This window comes from Dromiciops gliroides, chromosome 2 (assembly GCF_019393635.1).
Source record: "Dromiciops gliroides isolate mDroGli1 chromosome 2, mDroGli1.pri, whole genome shotgun sequence".
Lineage (NCBI taxonomy): Eukaryota > Metazoa > Chordata > Mammalia > Microbiotheria > Microbiotheriidae > Dromiciops > Dromiciops gliroides.
This window is the reverse complement of record NC_057862.1, coordinates 237,830,659-237,849,301: the sequence shown is the minus strand read 5'-3', so window position 1 is coordinate 237,849,301 and position 18,643 is coordinate 237,830,659. Positions and strand designations below refer to the sequence as shown.

At 38.4% G+C, this 18,643-nt stretch overlaps 1 protein-coding gene across 2 annotated transcripts in view; it reads left to right on the top strand.

The window, feature by feature from the left end:
- BBOF1 (basal body orientation factor 1) overlaps nt 1-18,643 on the top strand; it is a 74,575-nt gene that overhangs the window by 33,970 nt on the left and 21,962 nt on the right. Inside the window, exon 5 of one of the 2 annotated variants that reach the window (XM_043983991.1) lies at nt 11,566-13,759. The exons of the other annotated variant lie outside the window; for it this stretch is intronic. Within the exon in view, the coding sequence (XP_043839926.1) occupies nt 11,566-12,744 (1,179 nt within the window). The 3' untranslated portion in view covers nt 12,745-13,759. Of the gene's footprint in view, nt 1-11,565; nt 13,760-18,643 lie in introns of those variants that run through there. 2 annotated transcript variants of the gene reach the window in all.

The following is an 18,643-nucleotide window of genomic DNA, read 5'->3' as shown; positions in this document are numbered from 1 at the left end:
AAAAAAAAAAAAAAAAGAGAACTACAAAATTTACTGAGAACTGATTCCCCACCCAGTCCCCTCTTTCCCAGACAAATGAATTGCCTGGGGCTGACTGTCTTTGTCATTTCCAGATTTATGGACCTTTCCCCAAGCAATTTATCCCCTCCCAATGTTCCCCACCTATTCAGAGTCCGTAATGCTATAGTTCCTCTGCCCCATTAAAGACCTTATTTCTCCTATATTCCAGGTTAATTTCCAGGTTCCTTAATTTCCAGGTTAATATTATGAATGGTGATTAATGTGGGTATGGGAGAACCTAGGCCCTGACTTATATTTATGAAGAAGTTATCCATTAACTGAAGTCTGAATCCCTTTTAGATCTCATATTTGAATTAGAGCTTGGGTCTTAGGTTTTTCTGTTAACCCCTTTTTGCTTCCTACATCAGAAGGATCAATTGAGAGTTTTTTCATGTGAGTCTTAATGGGGGAAACATGGGCATTTTTGTAACTAGTAGGGAATGAGCCATAGGCAGAGAGAGTTTGAAAATAAAGGATAGAATGAGGATGCCAGGGAGAAGTATGTTGGAGGACATGGGATAGAATGGGATAGTTTGAGGGCTAACCTTGATAAGGAGTAAGCCTTCCTCATGTGAGACAGGGATGAAAGAGGAGATAGTGGTAGAAGGCATGAGTGATGGGAGATGAGAAAGAGGGGAGGAGAAGGAGCTCACAGCAAATGGCCTGAACATTTTTCTATAAAATATTAGGCAGGGTTCTCATCTGAGAGGGTTGGGGTAGAGAAAGCCACAGGAAATCTAAGGAGAGATTAAAAAGGGATGAAAATCATTTTCTGAAAACCATTCAATCCCTCTTTAACCACTCACTTCAAGGATTCTTCTTTCTGCCTGCTCAAAGATTACTCAAGGGATACTTTTGTTAATTGAATTAGTCAACAGAGCTAATCAAAGACTTCTTTTTCCCCCCTCTTAATCTGATTATTACCTTAATCTATTTAGTAGAAAGGAGTTACTGCTCTGAAATGAAAGGATCTAGGCCTCTTGCCAAATCCAATCACCATCCTAATTCTGTTTAGGAGAGAAAAGAGTTCTCCCAGAAAGATTTCAGACTTGGGGCACTGAATAAGACCGAGGACTTTTAAAGTATTGTGCTGGTATAGCCTAAAGAGGGAAGGTGGGCCGGAAGAGGAGGGGAGGAAGAGCCTTTAGCTCTTCAACTTTCCTCCGAGGAAAGAAATGATTGAACAACAACAAAAGCTGTTTATTTGCCATCCCTCCCAGTTTTAAGGCAAATGCAAATTTGAAAGCAAGTCATCTATCTATGCCTTTATCTAAATCATTGATAAAAGTGGCAAATTTCCCAGGGCCAAAAACAGGTCCCTCTTGCACTCTACTGGAAACTTCCTTTTAAGATGATGTTGAGTCATTAATGACTACTATTTGGATTTGGCCTTTAAACCAATTCTGAATCCACTTAAGCAAACTATCATATAGCTCCAATGTCTCCATTTTGTCCACAAGACTAGCATGAAGAACTTTGGAAGATATTTTGCTGAAATCCAGATGACTTATAGGTTTCCCTGGTCTACCAGTCTAGCAACTTTGTCAAAAAAGGAAATGTGTTTACCGAGGCAAGTCCTGGTTTTAATGAACTCTTTGTGATCACCATTTCCTTTTCTAGATATTCACTAACCACTTTAATGAAAAATTCTAGAATTTATCTAGGAATTGAAATCAAGTTCACTGATACATAGGTTGCAGACCCTATTCCTTTTCCTTTATTAAAAATCAGAACATTTGCCCTTTTCCAATCCTGTGGCAATCTCTCAGTTCTCTAAAAACTTAAAAAAAAAATAACTGACAGTGGCTCAGTAGTCATATTTGCAGATTTTTCAGTACTCTAGGATGGAGTTCATCTTTGAACCTAGAAGTTATCAAGAGCAAATGATGGAGGAGGCTAAAAGGGCTAACAGATCAATTGTAGCTAAAAAAGGGTTAACAAATAACCTAAGATTTGATCAATAGTACCTAAAAGGATTAACAGAGAAACTAAGGTTTGTGTTCTTATCAACAGTACTATAACCAAGAGGGTTTGTCCCTATCAACCCTCACCATCAACCGAAACTGTAACTAGGGACCATTAGCCATTAATAACCATTAATATTCCTAGATGACAGGACACCTAGAAACCAGATCTTAAGTAAAGAGATATCAAAAACACAAAGACCCTCTGGGTTTGACAAGTTTAAGCATGTCTTTAGGAACGTGTGCAGAAAGCACCAGTTGTGTCTGTAGGATCACCTTATGACATGTAAACCCCCAAAACACACCTCCAGTGAAAAAGGTACCCAACTCAGAGGTTGTCTTAGGACCCCACGAAGTCCAAATTAGGATAAGACATCCCACAAGAAGGGGATTAAGATAATGAAGAGATAATCTACCTTTTCTCACTATAAATATAACCATTTTCCTCCCCCTATTCGGGACACCTTTTTTGTTCTCTCCTTGTGGTCAGCACAGTATTTCAGTAAAACTTGTGAAACTGAGTCACTGAGTCTTGTAATTCTTTGGGACGCCTCACGATCAATTTGATCAATTAAATCCACTCCCCACATCACAAATAGGTGTTCTCTTATTGCTTCCTGTTGCAGAAAATATTACTACAAATACAGTACTCTGTGTTTAGGCATCAGTCAGCCAAAAAATTTTATCCAACATTTATCTATGTAAAAGCCATTTATAACTTTCAGAGAGAAAAATATTCAAACTTTAATAGTCACCTATGCCCTACAGCTTGACTCTGCCTCAAGAAGATTTCAAATAACATAAGAATCTTGAACAAGAGAAAGATAACAATTTATTAAAAGAACAGTTTATGATTAACATTCCAGAACAGTCACCACTCAGTTCCTTCCTAGACCTTTAAGGATTGGATGGGGTTCCTTCCACAAGTCTATATAGAGAGTCCAAAGTTTGAGTTCCTTTCCTTGAATGGAAGAGGGCACTTGCCATGGGCTAGACCCTAATCTAATTTCTTGAGGATAAAAGGAACACTGAGATGGGGAAAGGCTTTATGCTTATTTGGACAAGATCCAGTTACGTTGACCTTGTGGAACAAGACATTCAATCTCCTGGCCCTGAGCATTTTTTTCTGGCTGTCCCCATATCTGGAAAGCTTTCCCTCCTGGGCTCTGACTGTGGACCTCCCTGGCTTCCTTTAAGTTCTACCTTCTACCGGAAGCCTTTCCTAGCTCCTTTTAATTCCAGTGCTTTACCTGAGTTCCTATTTATTTTGTATATGGCTTGCTTTCTGTATATTTGTTTGCATGTTGTCTTTTCCATTAGATTGTGATCTCCTTGAGTGCAGGGACTGTCTTTTTGTCTCTTTTTGTGTGCCCAGGTCTTAGCACAGTGCCTGGAACATAATAGGTCCTTAATCTAAGTTTATTGATTGATTTCACAAGAAATACTCTTTGCCAAGTGTCCTTAATTCAGTCACCAAATGAAAGACCCTTTCTTTTTTTGTGTGTCCCGTCCTAACCAACCTAATTTTTCCAAAGAGCTTTTCCCAGAGGGTCTGCAAAGGGCTTTACAGAAAAATATTTCTTAATATTTCAAGAAAAACTGAAAAAAAAGGTTTTTAATAGTAATAGTAATAGTGGGAAAAATCTGAGAAAAGCTAAGTGCCCAAGGTTGCACAAGTAGTTAAAAGCCAAGTCAGGATTTGAATTTAGGTCTTCTGACCACAAATCCAGTACTCTTTCTCTTACACAAAGCTACTTCACCAATCATTGGGTTTGATTAAATTCAATAAGAGGGCTTTGTACAATTAAATGCAATACCTATATAATGAAAAGGAACAGATGAGTGAAAATCATTGAGAGTTAAATATATCACAGACTCATGACAACAAGAAAGCATGAGACTACTTGACTCTGAGTGGTATGATCCCTTTTTGAATGAGAAAATAAAATTGTTAATAACTTAGAAGACATAGGGATGCAGTGGGAAAAGTGCTGAACAGTGGAATCATTGGATAGGAGTTCAAATCCCAGCTCTGTCACTACTTTTTTTTTTGGGGGGGTGGGACAATGAGGGTTAAGTGGCTTGCCCAGAGTCACACAACTAGTAGGTGTCAAGTGTCTGAGGCTGGATTTGAACTCAGGTCCTCCTGAATCCAGGGCTGGTGCTCCATCCACTGCGCCACCTACCTGCCCCCACTGACACTACTTTTGTGGCCTCTGGGCAACTCACTTTGCCACTTTGGGCCTTAGTTTCCTCATCCTTAAAATGAAGAACTAGATCAGGGCTTTTTCAACTTTTTCCACTTGTGACCCCTTTTTGCCTGAGAAATTTTTATGTGACCCTGGACATATAGGTATAAAATAGGTATACCTTTTACTGTTGCCAAATTTTTCGCAACCCCCACATTTAGTTACATGACCCCATATGGAGTCGTGACCCATGGTTTAAGAAGCTAGGTATTAGATGATCTCCAAAGTCCCTTCCAGTTCTAGATCTATTGTCAATAAATATTTATTAAGCACCTACTATGTTCCAGGTATGATTTGTATATGTGCAGGTGTACTGGGGAGGCTGGGGGAGGGTGTTTGAAACAACAAAAAAAGCAACTGATGGGAATTGAAGAAAAAGAAAAAAATGAAGAAAAAAAAAGAATAAAGAAAAAATACAAATCAAAACAACTCCAAGATTAATACGACCTTTCCACTACAATAATAATAATAAAAAAAGATAAAATCTAATGTCAGTGGAGCTACATGGATTATAGTCATTATAGTACATTATTGGTAGTATTATAGATTATTATAAAAAATTTGGAGAGAAACCTGGCAATGTACAATGAAAGTTATAATGTTTATCATCACTTTTAAAAAAAGTTAACCCATCAACAACATGAAAAGTAGAAAGAAAAAAGGATTTTATGTGAAATTATGAATTTATGTTATACACATTTTTTAACATTTAAAAATTTTTGGGAAGTTTTCTCCCTCTCTCTAGCTCCTGTCCCACCCACTAAGAAAGCAAGGAATATGATTCATTTATACAAGTGAAGTCATGCAAAACATATTTCTTTACTAGTCATGTTGTTATATTTCACTTCGTACTCAGAGTTCATCACTTCTCTGGAAGTGGACAGTGTTTTTCATCTTCAGTTCTTTGGAATTATCTTGGATCATTGTATTGGTCAGAGTAGTTGTTAAAATAGTGCTGTTCTTTCGTACCATGTTCTGGTTCTGCTCTCTTCACTTTGCATCAGTTCATATGGGTCTTCCTAGGTTTTTCTAAAACTATCCCCCTCATTATTTCTTTTCACACAATAGTATTCCATCACAATCATAGGCCACAATTTGTTCGGCCTTTCCTCAGTTGATGGATATCCTCTCATTTTCCTATTCTTTGCTGCTCCAAAAAGAGCTGCTATAAATATTTTTGTACATCTGGTTTCTTCCCTTTTTTATTTGATCTTTTTGGGAAACAGACCTAGTAGTGGAATTGCTGGGTCAAAGAGTGTGCAGTTTTTATAGCCCTTTGGGTAGAATTCCAAATTTTTGTCTAGAACACTTGGACCACTTCACAGCTCCACTAAAAAAAGTGCATTAGTGTCCTTATTTTTCCATGTCCCTGCCAGCATTTGTTATTTTCTTTTTCTGTCATGTTAGCCAGTCTGGTAGGTGTGAGGTGGCACCACAGATTGTTTTGATTTGCATTTCTCTAGTTATTAATGATTGGAGCATTTTTCATGTGATTATTGATAGCTTTGATTTCTTCTGAAAATTGCCTGTTCATGTCCTTTGACTATTTTGTTACATACATTTTTTAAAAGTTTGTGTTAAATTTAACACAAGAGTTACAAAATGGCCTTGCTTTTTCTATGTCCCTTTCTGAAATTCTTTTTGTTTTCTTTTGTATATTATAAAAATATTTTACTGATACTCTTCTTTTTTCTTTTTAATTACTATCACCACCCAGCAAACCCTTACCACTAATCACAGGCAAACAAAACAAATTCAGTGTCTTTGGCTGGTCTGTAATGTTTTCTCATTCTGCTTCTAGTTAATTAGATCTCTGACAAGAGATATGGAGCAGACCTCATCTGCTTACCAGTTTTCTGAAGTCATAATTGGTCAGTTCATTGTCTTTTAAAGTTTTTTACCCAGTGATAGCCTTATACCTTCATGTCATAGGCTGGATAATAATTTTGGGGTTTTTAAAAATCCATTTGATTTTTTTTTCCCCTTCATAATTTGTTAGGCTGATCTGTTTGATTGCCCTGGGATCTCCCTGAGGAGGCCCTGGAGTATTATAATATTTGATGATTTAAGTACAATGCCTGCTGAAAATCTGGACGACCTCACAATGAATGTGACATCCTTCTTCCATCTGGACTCTATGCAATTCGTTCTTCATGATAGCTGTCAGCCGTCTTATCTCTGTTTTATGTTTGACTTAGTATTGGCAATTAGAGGATCACTGAACAAAGTTATTTCAGTCATTGTATCTTATCAAGGAATTTTGTGTGATGTTAGAATGTGATGGAGGGGTTGTGATGGAAGAGAAACCTTTAAAGCTTCATTTTTCTTGACTTTTAACTCTTTGTTAAAGTAGGGCTCTGCTTCCAGGGTGGGTTTTCTGCATCCGTTTTCAGCAATACTTGCAGGGACCTGTAAGTTTTCAGTTCTTCCAAGGTGGTATGGTCTAAGGAAAGGTGTGTTTACTACTCTCGTGGCCTGTGCTCTGGTCTGAGAGAGACCACAAGCCCTCTTTTCTGCCCTGGAACTGTAACTAGGGTCCCTGCTCCACTGCAGCCCCAAGCTCTGGTGTGCTAGTGCTTCTCCTTACCCTGGGACTGCCATCCAGGACTGCAACGTGGATCTGAGTATGGGCAAAGAAACATAGCCCTGCCTCAGCGCTAGCAAAGAGACTTCTATAATCTCCTTCTGACCAGTTTTTTGACCCCTTTTGCCATCTGTGGGCTGAGAGTTCCAGAAGCAGTTGCTGCCACTGCTGATTCAGTGGCTCCCATGGTCTGTTCCTGGTTTGCTGGGGCCAGGTCTGTGCTGGTCCGGCCTGCACTGGACTGTGCTCCACTCTCACCAGGGTGTGCAGACCTTTTCTGTCAACCTTCTAAGTTGTCTTTGGCTGGAAAATGATTTTACCCTGTCCTTTTTGTGGGTTCTGATGCTACAGAAATTGTCTTATGACATTATTTAAAAGTATTGGGGGGGCAGCTAGGTGGCACAATGGATAGAGCAACAGCCCTGGAGTCAGGAGGACCTGAGTTCAAATGTGGCCTCAGACACTTAACAATTACTAGCTGTGTGACCCTGGGCAAGTCACTTAACCCCAATTGCCTCACCAAAAAAAAAGTATTGGGAGAGGTTCTGGGGAGAGTTCAAGAGAGTTGCTGCCTTTCCTTTGCCATCTTGGTTCCCAATGCTTCACTTTCTTTATTGAGCCAAATACTTTTTTATTATAAATAAATAATAGGGGGCAGCTAGATGGCTCAGTGGATAAAGCACCGGCCTTGGATTCAGGAGGACCTGAGTTCAAATCTGGCTGCAGAGACTTGACACTTACTAGCTGTGTGACCCTGGGCAAGTCAGTTAACCCCCATTGCCCCCCCCCCCCCACAAAAAGATAAATAAATAATAAACAAGATGATTTTGTATTTTCTGTATTTTCAGTCAGTTATGTTATTATTGATTACATTTTTTTTTTGAGGCAATTGGGGTTAAGTGACTTGCCCAGAGTCACACAGTTAGTAAGTGTCAAGTCTCTGAGGCCAGATTTGAACTCAGGTCCTCCTGACTCCAGGGCTGGTGTTCTATCCACTGTGCCACCTAGGAAATGGCAAACCACTCCAGTATCTTTGCCAAGAAAACCCCAAATGAGGTAATAAAAAATTGGGCATGACTGAAAAATTACTGAACAACACAGTAATATTGTAATGATGATAAATTGTGAAAGACTATGATCAAGACAATGATCCCGGCAACTAGGTGGTGCAATGGATAAAGCACCAGCCCTGAATTCAGGAGGACCTGAAATCAAATCCAGCCTCAGACATTTGACACTTAGTAGCTGTGTGACCTTGGGCAAGTCATTTAGCCCTCATTGCCCCCCCCCAATTAAATAAAAAAAAAAAAGGTGGAAACAATTCTAAATAAAGACAATGATCCAAGACAGTTCCAAAGGAGTCATGATGAAAAGTGCTGTCTACCTCCAAAGAGAGTACTGATGAACTCTGGGTGAAGATTGAAGCCTATTCTTTTTACTTTCTTTGTTTTCCTTGCCTTTTTTTTTTTTTAGCAATATGGCAAATATGGAATATGTTTTGCATAATTTCATATAATTGATGTCATGTTGCTTGCCTTCTCAATAGGTGGGGGAGGGGTTGGAGAAATTTGGAACTCAAATTTTTTTAGAAAAGAATGCTAAAATAAATAATGAATTTGAAACATAAAAAGAAAAGGTAAAGAAAAGAAAATAGATCCATTAGTACTTTCATAATTGTGCCACCTTCAGCAAAGTTCTCTTCTGTGTTTAGTTGGTTTAATCCAGCCATTCTTTCCAACTTAATTTTATTAAGTGCAATGTCCCCTTCCTTATATAGCACATCTAGTATTCAGATAATGAGTTTAAATGTGATTATTTCATTTTCATAGGTGACGAAAACAGATCACTTTAGAAACATTGACAAATCTATTACATTTTTTAATCTAGTGTTCTTTCTTTCCGTTTTATCTGTAAATGCTTTGAAATTACCTGACTTAAGTGAATCTTATACTAGACTTTCTGTAGACTTGTTTTCCTTTCCATTGGTTATTGGTACTTTGTGAGACAAATACTAACATTGAGGAAATATGGAAAAGGAGACAGATTGATCATGTAGCTAGAATTAACAGATGGATAGCCATAATGCTACACTGGTATCCAAGAAATCTAAGTGGGCTGGAGGAAGGTCTCCAACACACTGGGTAGATCTCTCTCAAAGATCTGTAGGAGAACAGGAACAGTAATAATAATAGCTACTACTACTATTATTAATAGCTGAGATTTATATGGTCCTTTAAAGTGCTTTATAAATGTTACAAAATCTCATTTTATCCTTGCCACACACCCTGGAAGCTAGGTGCTATTATTCCCATTTTACTGATGAAGAAACTGAAGCAGAGGTTAAGTCACTTGCCTAGGATCACACATTTTTGAGGCCAGAATTGAACTCAGCTCTTTCTGGTTATGATAGGTAATAATGGAGGGGATATCTATGTCATCAAGATCATGTATTCATTAGGATATTGAAGTATTGCTCATACTCTTCTGTCCTCCTTTTCCATAAAGCTTTTCAAATAAGTTTGCAAGGACAGGGCTATCCTTCCATGTCATTCAGTCTGGTAAGGAGATAAGTGTTTCCTGAATGAAGTCATTGCTGGACTCCTTTTTGTGGCACCTGTTTTTCACTGAGGGTGGTATGGTAAAATGCAAAGAGTATTAGCCCTGAAGTCAGAGGACCTGAGTTCAAATTTTGCCTCTGATGCTTACCACCTATATAACCGTGGGTCACTTAACCTAGGCCTGTTTTCCCACTTGTAAAATGTGGAGGATGGGTTAGATGGGCTCTGAGGTCTCTTTTAGTTCTAGATCTCACATCAAATCACAAAACACTGCTAATTGGGACCCCTGCAGATTAATGTGATGTAATCTCAGCTGGTCCTTTATTGATGCATGAAAGTCATATTGTTTTATTAGGTTTTTTAGTCAGGTTTTAGAGACCTCAAACTTTCTTTACACCTGTCTTAGAGGTAGAGGAGAAACAAAATGGTATAGTAAAAGGAACTATAAATTTGGAGTCACAGGACTTGGTTCTAACCCCAGTTTTGATCCTTTGTATGACCTTGGGCAAGTCAGTTTTCCCAGGTCTCAGTTTCTTTATAAATAAAATTAGAGTAGGATTAAGTGGTTTTTGAGGCTATTGCCAGCTATAGATCAATAATGCAGGCTCCTATGAACTTTTCTAGGTAATAATAATCAGAGTTGATGTCTTTTAGCCATTCCCCTCCCTTTTTTCATCAATAGCTTATTTGAATAGGTTAGATTGGAACTTTTGTAATTGCATCCATTATTTTCTCATATTTATTCTTCTAATTTGGTATTGATTTTGAACTTTGCTTTAACTAACCTATGGACTACATACGGATGGATTATTTAAATTGATCCTCACATCTGAATCTATTTCTTTTTTGCTAAGATAGAGTCAATTTCAGTTTTTGTAATATTGTTCATTGGTTAATGTCGTTTAAGACCATATTAGCTTTCTTGGCTGTCATATCATACTGTTGATTCTTTTTTTTTTTTGGGTGAGGCAGTTGGGGTTTAGTGACTTGCCCAGGGTCACACAGCTAGTAAGTGTCAAGTGTCTGAGGCTGGATTTGAACTGATGTCCTCATGAATCCAGGGCCAGTGCTCTATCCACTGCACCACCTAGCTGCCCGGTTGATTTTTTTTCTACCTTTGCTGTTCACTATTTGTTTTTTAGATGAACAGCTATCTAGCCACACATTCTTTTTTTTTTTTTTTTTTTTTTTTTAGTGAGGCAATTGGGGTTAAGTGACTCGCCCAGGGTCACACAGCTAGTAAGTGTTAAGTGTCTGAGGCCGGACTTGAACTCAGGTACTCCTGACTCCAGGGCTGGTGCTCTATCCACTGTGCCATCTAGCTGCCCCATACCACACATTCTTAATCTTGTACTTGTGAAATTGTGTTGGTTTTTTTAACCTAAGTATAATATATATTCTTATTAAATTCTGTTTTACTCAGTTTGAGTCAATGTTCTACCCTGTCAAGATATTTTTGAATCTTGACTCTGTCCTACACTGTTAGCTTTCCCTCACAGCTTTGTATCATCTGCAGATTTGCCAAGCATGCCCTCTACTCCTTTATCCAGGTTATTGTCAAAAATATTAAATTGCTCAAGGTCAAGCACATATTCCCTAGGACATTCACTGGAGATGCCACTTTACTTATTGTTTATTATTAACAATAAACATTTCATTTCTACTCTTTGGGTTTGGCTATTAACCTGTTCTGAATCTACCTAATTGTACTATCATCTAGGTCCTCTCTCTCCACTTTGGCCACAATAATAGCGGGAGAGAATTTATCAGAATACTTTACTGAAGTCTAAATAAACTATATTTATAGAATGCCTCATTTTTACTAGTTTAGAAACTCTTTCAGAAAAAAATATATTAAGATTAGTCTTGGGGCAGCTAGATGGTGCAGTGGATAGAGCAACAGCCCTGGAGTCAGGAGTACCTGAGTTCAAATCCGGCCTCAGACACTTAACACTTACTAGCTGTGTGACCCTGGGCAAGTCACTTAACCCCAATTGCCTCACTGAAAAAACCCAAACAAACAAACAAACAAAAACAAAAAAAAGATTAGTCTGGCACATATTTATCCTTGATGCAGTCATGTTGGCTCTTTGTTATCACTGTCCTTTTTTAATATGTTCACTAACTATCCCTTTAATAATACATTCTAGGCTGGAAATATGGCTAAATGCTTTCTGGCTGACCGCTGCTATGATGATGATGCTAGATTGGAGAGAGAGGAAGAAGAGGAAGTAGAAGAGAAAGATGAGGAAGAAGAGGAAGATGAAGAAAAAGAGGAAGATGAAGACCACTGCCTTACCCAGGAGGCCATAGCTGTGTTTGAGAGACTTAAGGACATAGATTGCCCTTTCCTTGAGGGCCTTTATATTACTGGACCAAAGACAATCAAGCAGCTCCTGTGTACACCCTCGATTTATCGTTTGGATATTGTGGAATGGATGTTCACACAAATATATCCTCCCTTTAAGGAGTCATTCACCACTTTACAGGAATGCCAACATGAAGAAAAAATAAGAGAGATGACAAAGCTAGGTCATGAGCTGATGTTGTGTGGGCCAGATGACCAGAATCTCATAAAAGGTTCTACCAATGTAAAGAAGCAACTCTATTTCTTTGATCAATTAATGGATCTCATTAAAAGTTTTCGCCATGGAGACAATAATTTCTTCAACATAGAGAATTTCCATGACTGTGTAAAGAAGAATGAGATGTTGTTGAGGAAGTTCTTCTCCAATTCACATCTTCGGGAGATCCTAGACCCCAAGTTAAGGCCTTTGCCCCCAGACACAAAGCCTATCTCCAGGGCAGAAGAAAACATTCACAGACCACTCAGTCTGCCTCTAAAGTCTAGGAATAGTACGCTGGAAAAGCTTTCAAAGAAATTGAATAAACTCAGTGTAATGCTGGCAGAGCTTGAGGAAGAGTGTTCTGGTCATTCTGGGAAAATGGGCAGCAAAATCAACAATAACTTAGGTTGCAGCTTCTGTTTGACCCTCTCAGATTTCCATCAATTGGTCACTGCCTTTTTACAGGCCTTTGAAAATGAACTGTGGCCCACTGCCCCCAGTGTCAAGCCCTGTGGCCCATTATTCCAGTCTGTGTACCAAATTCTGACCCTCTGTGACCAGGAGCTCAAAGCTATCACTGAAGTCATTGAGATTTCTAAGAAGATAGTGGAGATGTCAGAGAGGCAACAACAAGAGAAATACTATTGGGGTGGGAACAATTGCATGATGACTTTGTTATCAAAAATGGAAGAGCTGAAACAGAAACACAGGCTTTTCAAAGATATTCTACAGAAACACAGTGAGAAGGATGACAGAAACTAAGAGACCACTGCAGAGTTCTTTAGGACTTAGCTGCTACTTCTGGATTGGAAGGAGAGGGTAAAGGCTTTAGATAGGAGGCAAGTTTCTCAAGCTGTCTTCAAGGAATGAAAAGCCTGGGGAGTTGACTATAGGCACTTTTCCAGAATAATGAAGGGCCAGTGTTGGAAAACCTGGTGTTCCAATAAGCAGTTTTCAAAACCCTTTGCTTCCTAACCTTCCCCTACTAGTTCCCATTTCAGTTGAGGGTGCCATCATTCTTCCAGTCACCCCAGATTCACAACCTAAGTCATATCTATCCCCCTTTTGTCTGCTTAAATCACAACTACTCTACTTCTTCCAGGCTTCATCACTTTGATTCAGCTATTAAGATGATCTTCTAATTGGTCTCTCTGCATCCAGCCTCTTCTGTCTACTCATTCTTATACACAGATGCCCAATTGATATTCCTATGTGTTGGTTTGTTGTTTTTTGGGGGTTTTTTTGGTGAGGCAATTGGGGTTAAGTGACTTGCCTAGGGTCACACAACTAGTAAGTGTTAAATGTCTGAGGCCGGATTTGAACTCAGGTCCTCCCGACTCCAGGGCCGGTGCTCTATCCACTGTGCCACCTAGCTGCCCCCCAATTGATATTCCTAAAGGCCAAATTTAACTGTTGGACTCCTAAGCATTCAGATCCCTTCCCAGTCTGCCTCCAGGCTATATTTCCCAGCTAATTATACCTCATTCCCTATATACTAGCTACATACTAGGCTCCATCCAGACTGACTTTTGTTTGGTTTTGTGCATGTTGCATTCCATCTCTTCTGTCTAGACTTTTGCCTTAGCTATCACTCATGCCTGAAATGTTCCCCCACCCTCACTTCCACCTGTTGGAACCTCTAGCTTCTCAAGTGTCACTTTCTTCAAGAATCCTTTTATGATTCCCCTATAATTTTGTATTTATATATATGTATAAATATATGTATTTGTATTTACTTATATATGAATATATTATATTTCTCTCCCATCCCCTAGTAGAACATCAACTTCTTGTAGATAAAGGACTTTTATTTTTGTCTTTGTATCTCTGGAGCCCATTACAGTGCCTGCACACAAGAGGGCTTAATAAATACTTCTTGATTTATTGATTTGTCTCCTTGGTAGATTTTTGATGTTGGGTGGTAGAAGCATAATTTAACATTTACTTGTCTCATCTTTGTTATTGTTTTTTCACACCTTGTCTCCCTAGTTAGATTGTACGTGCCTTCAAGGCAGAATTTCCCACATGTGCCAATACACACCACATAGAGTACTTGCCCAAGAAATGAACATACAAAGCTATTCACAATCACATTTGCTGTCCCCAGAACTGTTCAGACTCCCCTAGATGATTCACCTGCTTGGAATTAACTTGATTTGCTGCTGGTGCACACTAACAATGCAGGGGATGGTCTTTGAAGAATATTGTCAGATGACTTGCCCTATCTTGGTGTCTTTGGGTTACCCAGATCATCATGAGTGTGTTTTTGAAAAAATAACTTCCTTAAGGAGAGGGTAAATTATAGTATTCTTACTTGTTTAGCACGACAGGCCTATACATTACTGTTTCCCAGGCTCACAGAATTTCAAAAACCTTGTTCAATGACTCCCCATTGCCTATGAGATAAAACCCCAAATCCTCAACCTGGCGTTTTTGGCCCAACTTATTTTTCCGCCTCTATCTCCTACCCTTCCCCTCCAGCATACCCAGTATGTCTCAGCCAGATAGGTGTAGGCCACACCTCCTCAACTAGATTATACGATCCTTAAAATCCTTTAAAGTTTCTATACATTAGGTAGGCAATCACATACTTGATTGTTGAGTCAGTGGCACAATTCCACAATAAAATAAGGATTCTGGTTGTATCTTCAGTTGTTGATGGTCCAGAGAGATTGGGTCTTGCCTGTCAAAGCAGCACTGAAAGTGGTACTTTTACCAGATGGCTTTCATCTGATTGTTCCCTATTGTTTCTCTGTGCCAAATCTTACTCGATAATTTTTTTTGTTTTGTTTTGTTTTTGTGGGGCAATGGGGGTTAAGTGACTTGCCCAGGGTCACACAGCTAGTAAGTGTCAAGTGTCCGAGGCCGGATTTGAACTCAGGTACTCCTGAATCCAGGGTCGGTGCTTTATCCACTGTGCTATCTAGCTGCCCCCTACTCAAGATAATTTGCTGAACTTGGAATCAGGAAGACACTAGTTTAAATCTTGCCTCTGATACCACTTTTGTGACCCTCAGCCTCATCTAAAATCTCTGAACTTCAGACTATTCTTTAATGAATGGTTGCAATATGCATAGGTGGAAGGAGTTCTGATACCAAAGACATTAAAGATGCTCACTTGCTCTTGCTCTCACTCTCTCCAGCACTCCATAAGAAGATGGGTTTTTTTTGTTTGTTTGTTTGTTTTGCAGGGCAATGGGGGTTAAGTGACTTGCCCAGGGTCACACAGCCAGTAAGTGTCAAGTTCTGAGGCCAGACCTGAACTCAGGCACTCCTGAATCCAGGGCCGGTGCCCTATCCACTGCGCCACCTAGCCGCCCCCAGAAGATGTTTTATATACTTTTGTGCTTTAGTTTCGTGAACAACTATGGCCAAAAATATTGATTACCTGATGAAGAACCTTTCCAAAAAGCTAGGCAGGTTATTATAGGGAGATCCAGTAAATCATTGGGCCTAATCTCTAACAACCTAGTAGACCTCAGTAGAGCCTTGCCAAAGCTTTGCATTCTGATGCTGTAGCCTTCAAGGTTCAAACTTTGGCCTTAGAAATAAGGAAATGTAGTTCCTCCCTCTTATTGAAGAGGAGGTACATGACTATTGGTTTGGAGTGTTGAAGATGTTACATGTAGTTGAAATATCCATTGGTCTTTCTTAAGTACTTACTCTCCTTTCTATTTCTATTTATTTATTTATTTTTGGTGAGGCAATTGGGGTTAAGTGACTTGCCCAGAGTCACACAGCTAGTATTAAGTGTCTGAGGTCAGATTTGAACTCAGGTCCTCTTGACTCCAGGACCAGTGTTCTATCCACTGTACCACCTAGCTGCCCCCCAAGTACTTACTCTCAATTACAAGGGTTTGCTCATCATTAGGAAGGAATATATAAATAGGGGAATAGATTTAAGAATGCAAAAGAACCTTAGAGATCATGTAGTGCAACTCATTTTATAGAGGAAGACCTAAGACTCACTGAGGGCAAGTGAGTTTCTGATTCCAAGTCCAAACCTTTTTTCAGTATATCATACATTCATAAATGACCAATATACAATTATAAAAAGTATCACTAAAACATAAAACTATATAAAATAAGTCAGTTTTGATGAAACTCTGTGAAGGACAACTATAATGGAGAGTAGTACGTGCATAACCAGAAACATAATTAAAACTGACCAATTTTTTTTTTTTCCAGTACTTGAATTGTGCTGGGAATCGAAGTCAAGCTCACCAGCCCGGTCTGTTTTCTTTACTCTTTTCTGAAAATGCAGGCAACATTTGTCCTCCAATCATGTGATATCTCTCCTATTCTGCACAGTTTTCTCAAAGATCACTGATAGTGACTGACTCAGCAATCATCTACCATTCATTTTAGTGTTCAAGGATGTAGTTCATCTGCACCAAGTGACTCGAATTCATCAAGGTCAGCTAGGAGCTGTTTTATCTTGGATATTTGCCTTCTATCAGCCATCTTCCTTCTTCCTATCCAAGGATTTTTATTCTTGGCAGAGAAAACAGAGGTTGAATAAGATTTGAGCATCGCTGCCTTCTCTCTTATCAACCATCATTGTTCTATTCGTGTAGCAGTTTTCCCCAATATGGCTTAAAACCCCACCTCACCTCCCATCCTTTTGTTTTCCTTACAAGTTTAGTTTTCATTACAAGCTTTAGTATTCCTGACAGTGTTTTCATTTTTAAATAGATGTCTTTTGTTTTTATATCAAATTTTTTCTGACTCCCCATAACTTCTCCCCTACTCATTGAGCCTTCCTTTGCAACAAAGATTAACAAAGAAAAAGAAAAATGAAACAGTTGAGTAAAAAATAACACACTGAGACTGCTGCCATTCTTATGTGACCATGCCATACTTTTATATTCATTTTCTGTTCCCTTCTCCTGTTTCTACTGTATGTTAATGGATTTGTGATCATACTCCTGATATATCAAATTGTAGTCCATCTAAGCCCCTTTATCTTAGACAATTCTTGACGCTGATCTTTCCATAAATTTCCTCCAGGGAATCAACCCAATATACAAGTAGATTCTTTTTAGTTCTCTTGTACACCTCATGGAGAATATGCAGATTATCCACTGGTTATCCTTCATTCTGTTTCCACAACTGGCCACCTTCTTTTCTGGTCATGCATCTTTGTGATGATATTCTTTGTTTTTGTTTGTCCTTTATTCTCTTTTGTTTTTCAAATAAAATAATATATTTTTCCATTATTTAGAATTTTATTTTTCCCCAATTACATGTAAAAACATTTTTTAATGTTCATTTAAAAAACTTTGTTCTCCAGATTCTCTTCTTTTCTCCTCCCACCCAAGAAGGCAAGCTATTCAATATAAGTTATACATGTGTAATCACGTAAATAATTTCCATATTAGGATGACATTCTTTTAAAAAAATAAATAACATATCTTGCTTTTATATCATCTATATTTCTCACATCCATGGTCTCCCACTTTTGCAAAGAAGCAAGGGACATAAATTCTAATTTCTTTGGGGCAAGCTTGGTCATTAAAATTAAAAGTGATTCAGGTTTTTTTGTTTTTGTTTTTGGTTTTTGTTTTTGTGGGACAATGAAGGTTAAGTGACTTGCCCAGGGTCACACAGCTAGTGTCAAGTGTCTGATTCTGGATTTGAATTCAGGTCCTCCTGAATCCAGGGCCAGTGCTTTATTCACTGCACCACCTAGCTGTCCCATGATTCAGTTTTGATTGGGCAAATAATTTAATTTCTCTGAGGCTTAGTTTTTTCACTTGTAAAGTGAGAGGGATGGAAAAATGACCCATGAGGTAACTCCTAGCTCTAAATCTATGATCTTAATATTTTTTATGTTCATGTTCCACAATTTGTTTATTCATTGTCCAGTCAATTACTTTCTTTGTAGTTCTTTGCCACTACAAAATAATGTTCTATAACTATGTTGGTGTATTTGCCTTTTCTTTTTTGTTGTTGACCAATTTGGGGTATATGTAACAGTAATATAAGGGTATATAACAGAATCTCAGAGTCTAAATTATCTTTGTGTAATTCCAAATTTCTTTCCAGAATGGTTGGATCTATTCACAACTCCACTATCAATGCATTGGTGTATTCATCTAATGACATATTTTATGCCTCCTCTCTTGTATTACTTGACTGGTTATGTGTTAAAACTTGGTGATGCCCACTCTGTTGTCATTTGTTGCCTTTATCTTTTATTCTTCAAAGACTGTGGCAATACATAACTTACTGCCATATAGCATTGTCAGAAGAATTCTTTTTTTCATTTAAAAAATTTAAATAAAAGTATTTTATTATTTTCTAGTTACATGTAGAAATAGTTTTCAAGATTTGTTTATATAAGATTTCAAATTTCAAATTTTTCTCCCTCCCTCCCCCCTTCCCTAGACAGCAGGCGATCTGATATAGGTTAAATATACATAATAACATTAAACATATTTCTGCATTAGTCATGTTATATGAGAAGGATCAGAGCACAAAGGAAAAACCTGAAATCAGAAAAACAACAGCATCAAAAACAAAAGAAATAGTATGGTCCAATCAGCATCCATATCCCACAGTTCCTTTTTTTTTTTCCCCTGGATTTGGAGAGCCTTTTCCATCATGAGTCCTTTGGAACATTCTTGTTCTGTTGGATTGGTGAGAAGAATCTAATCTA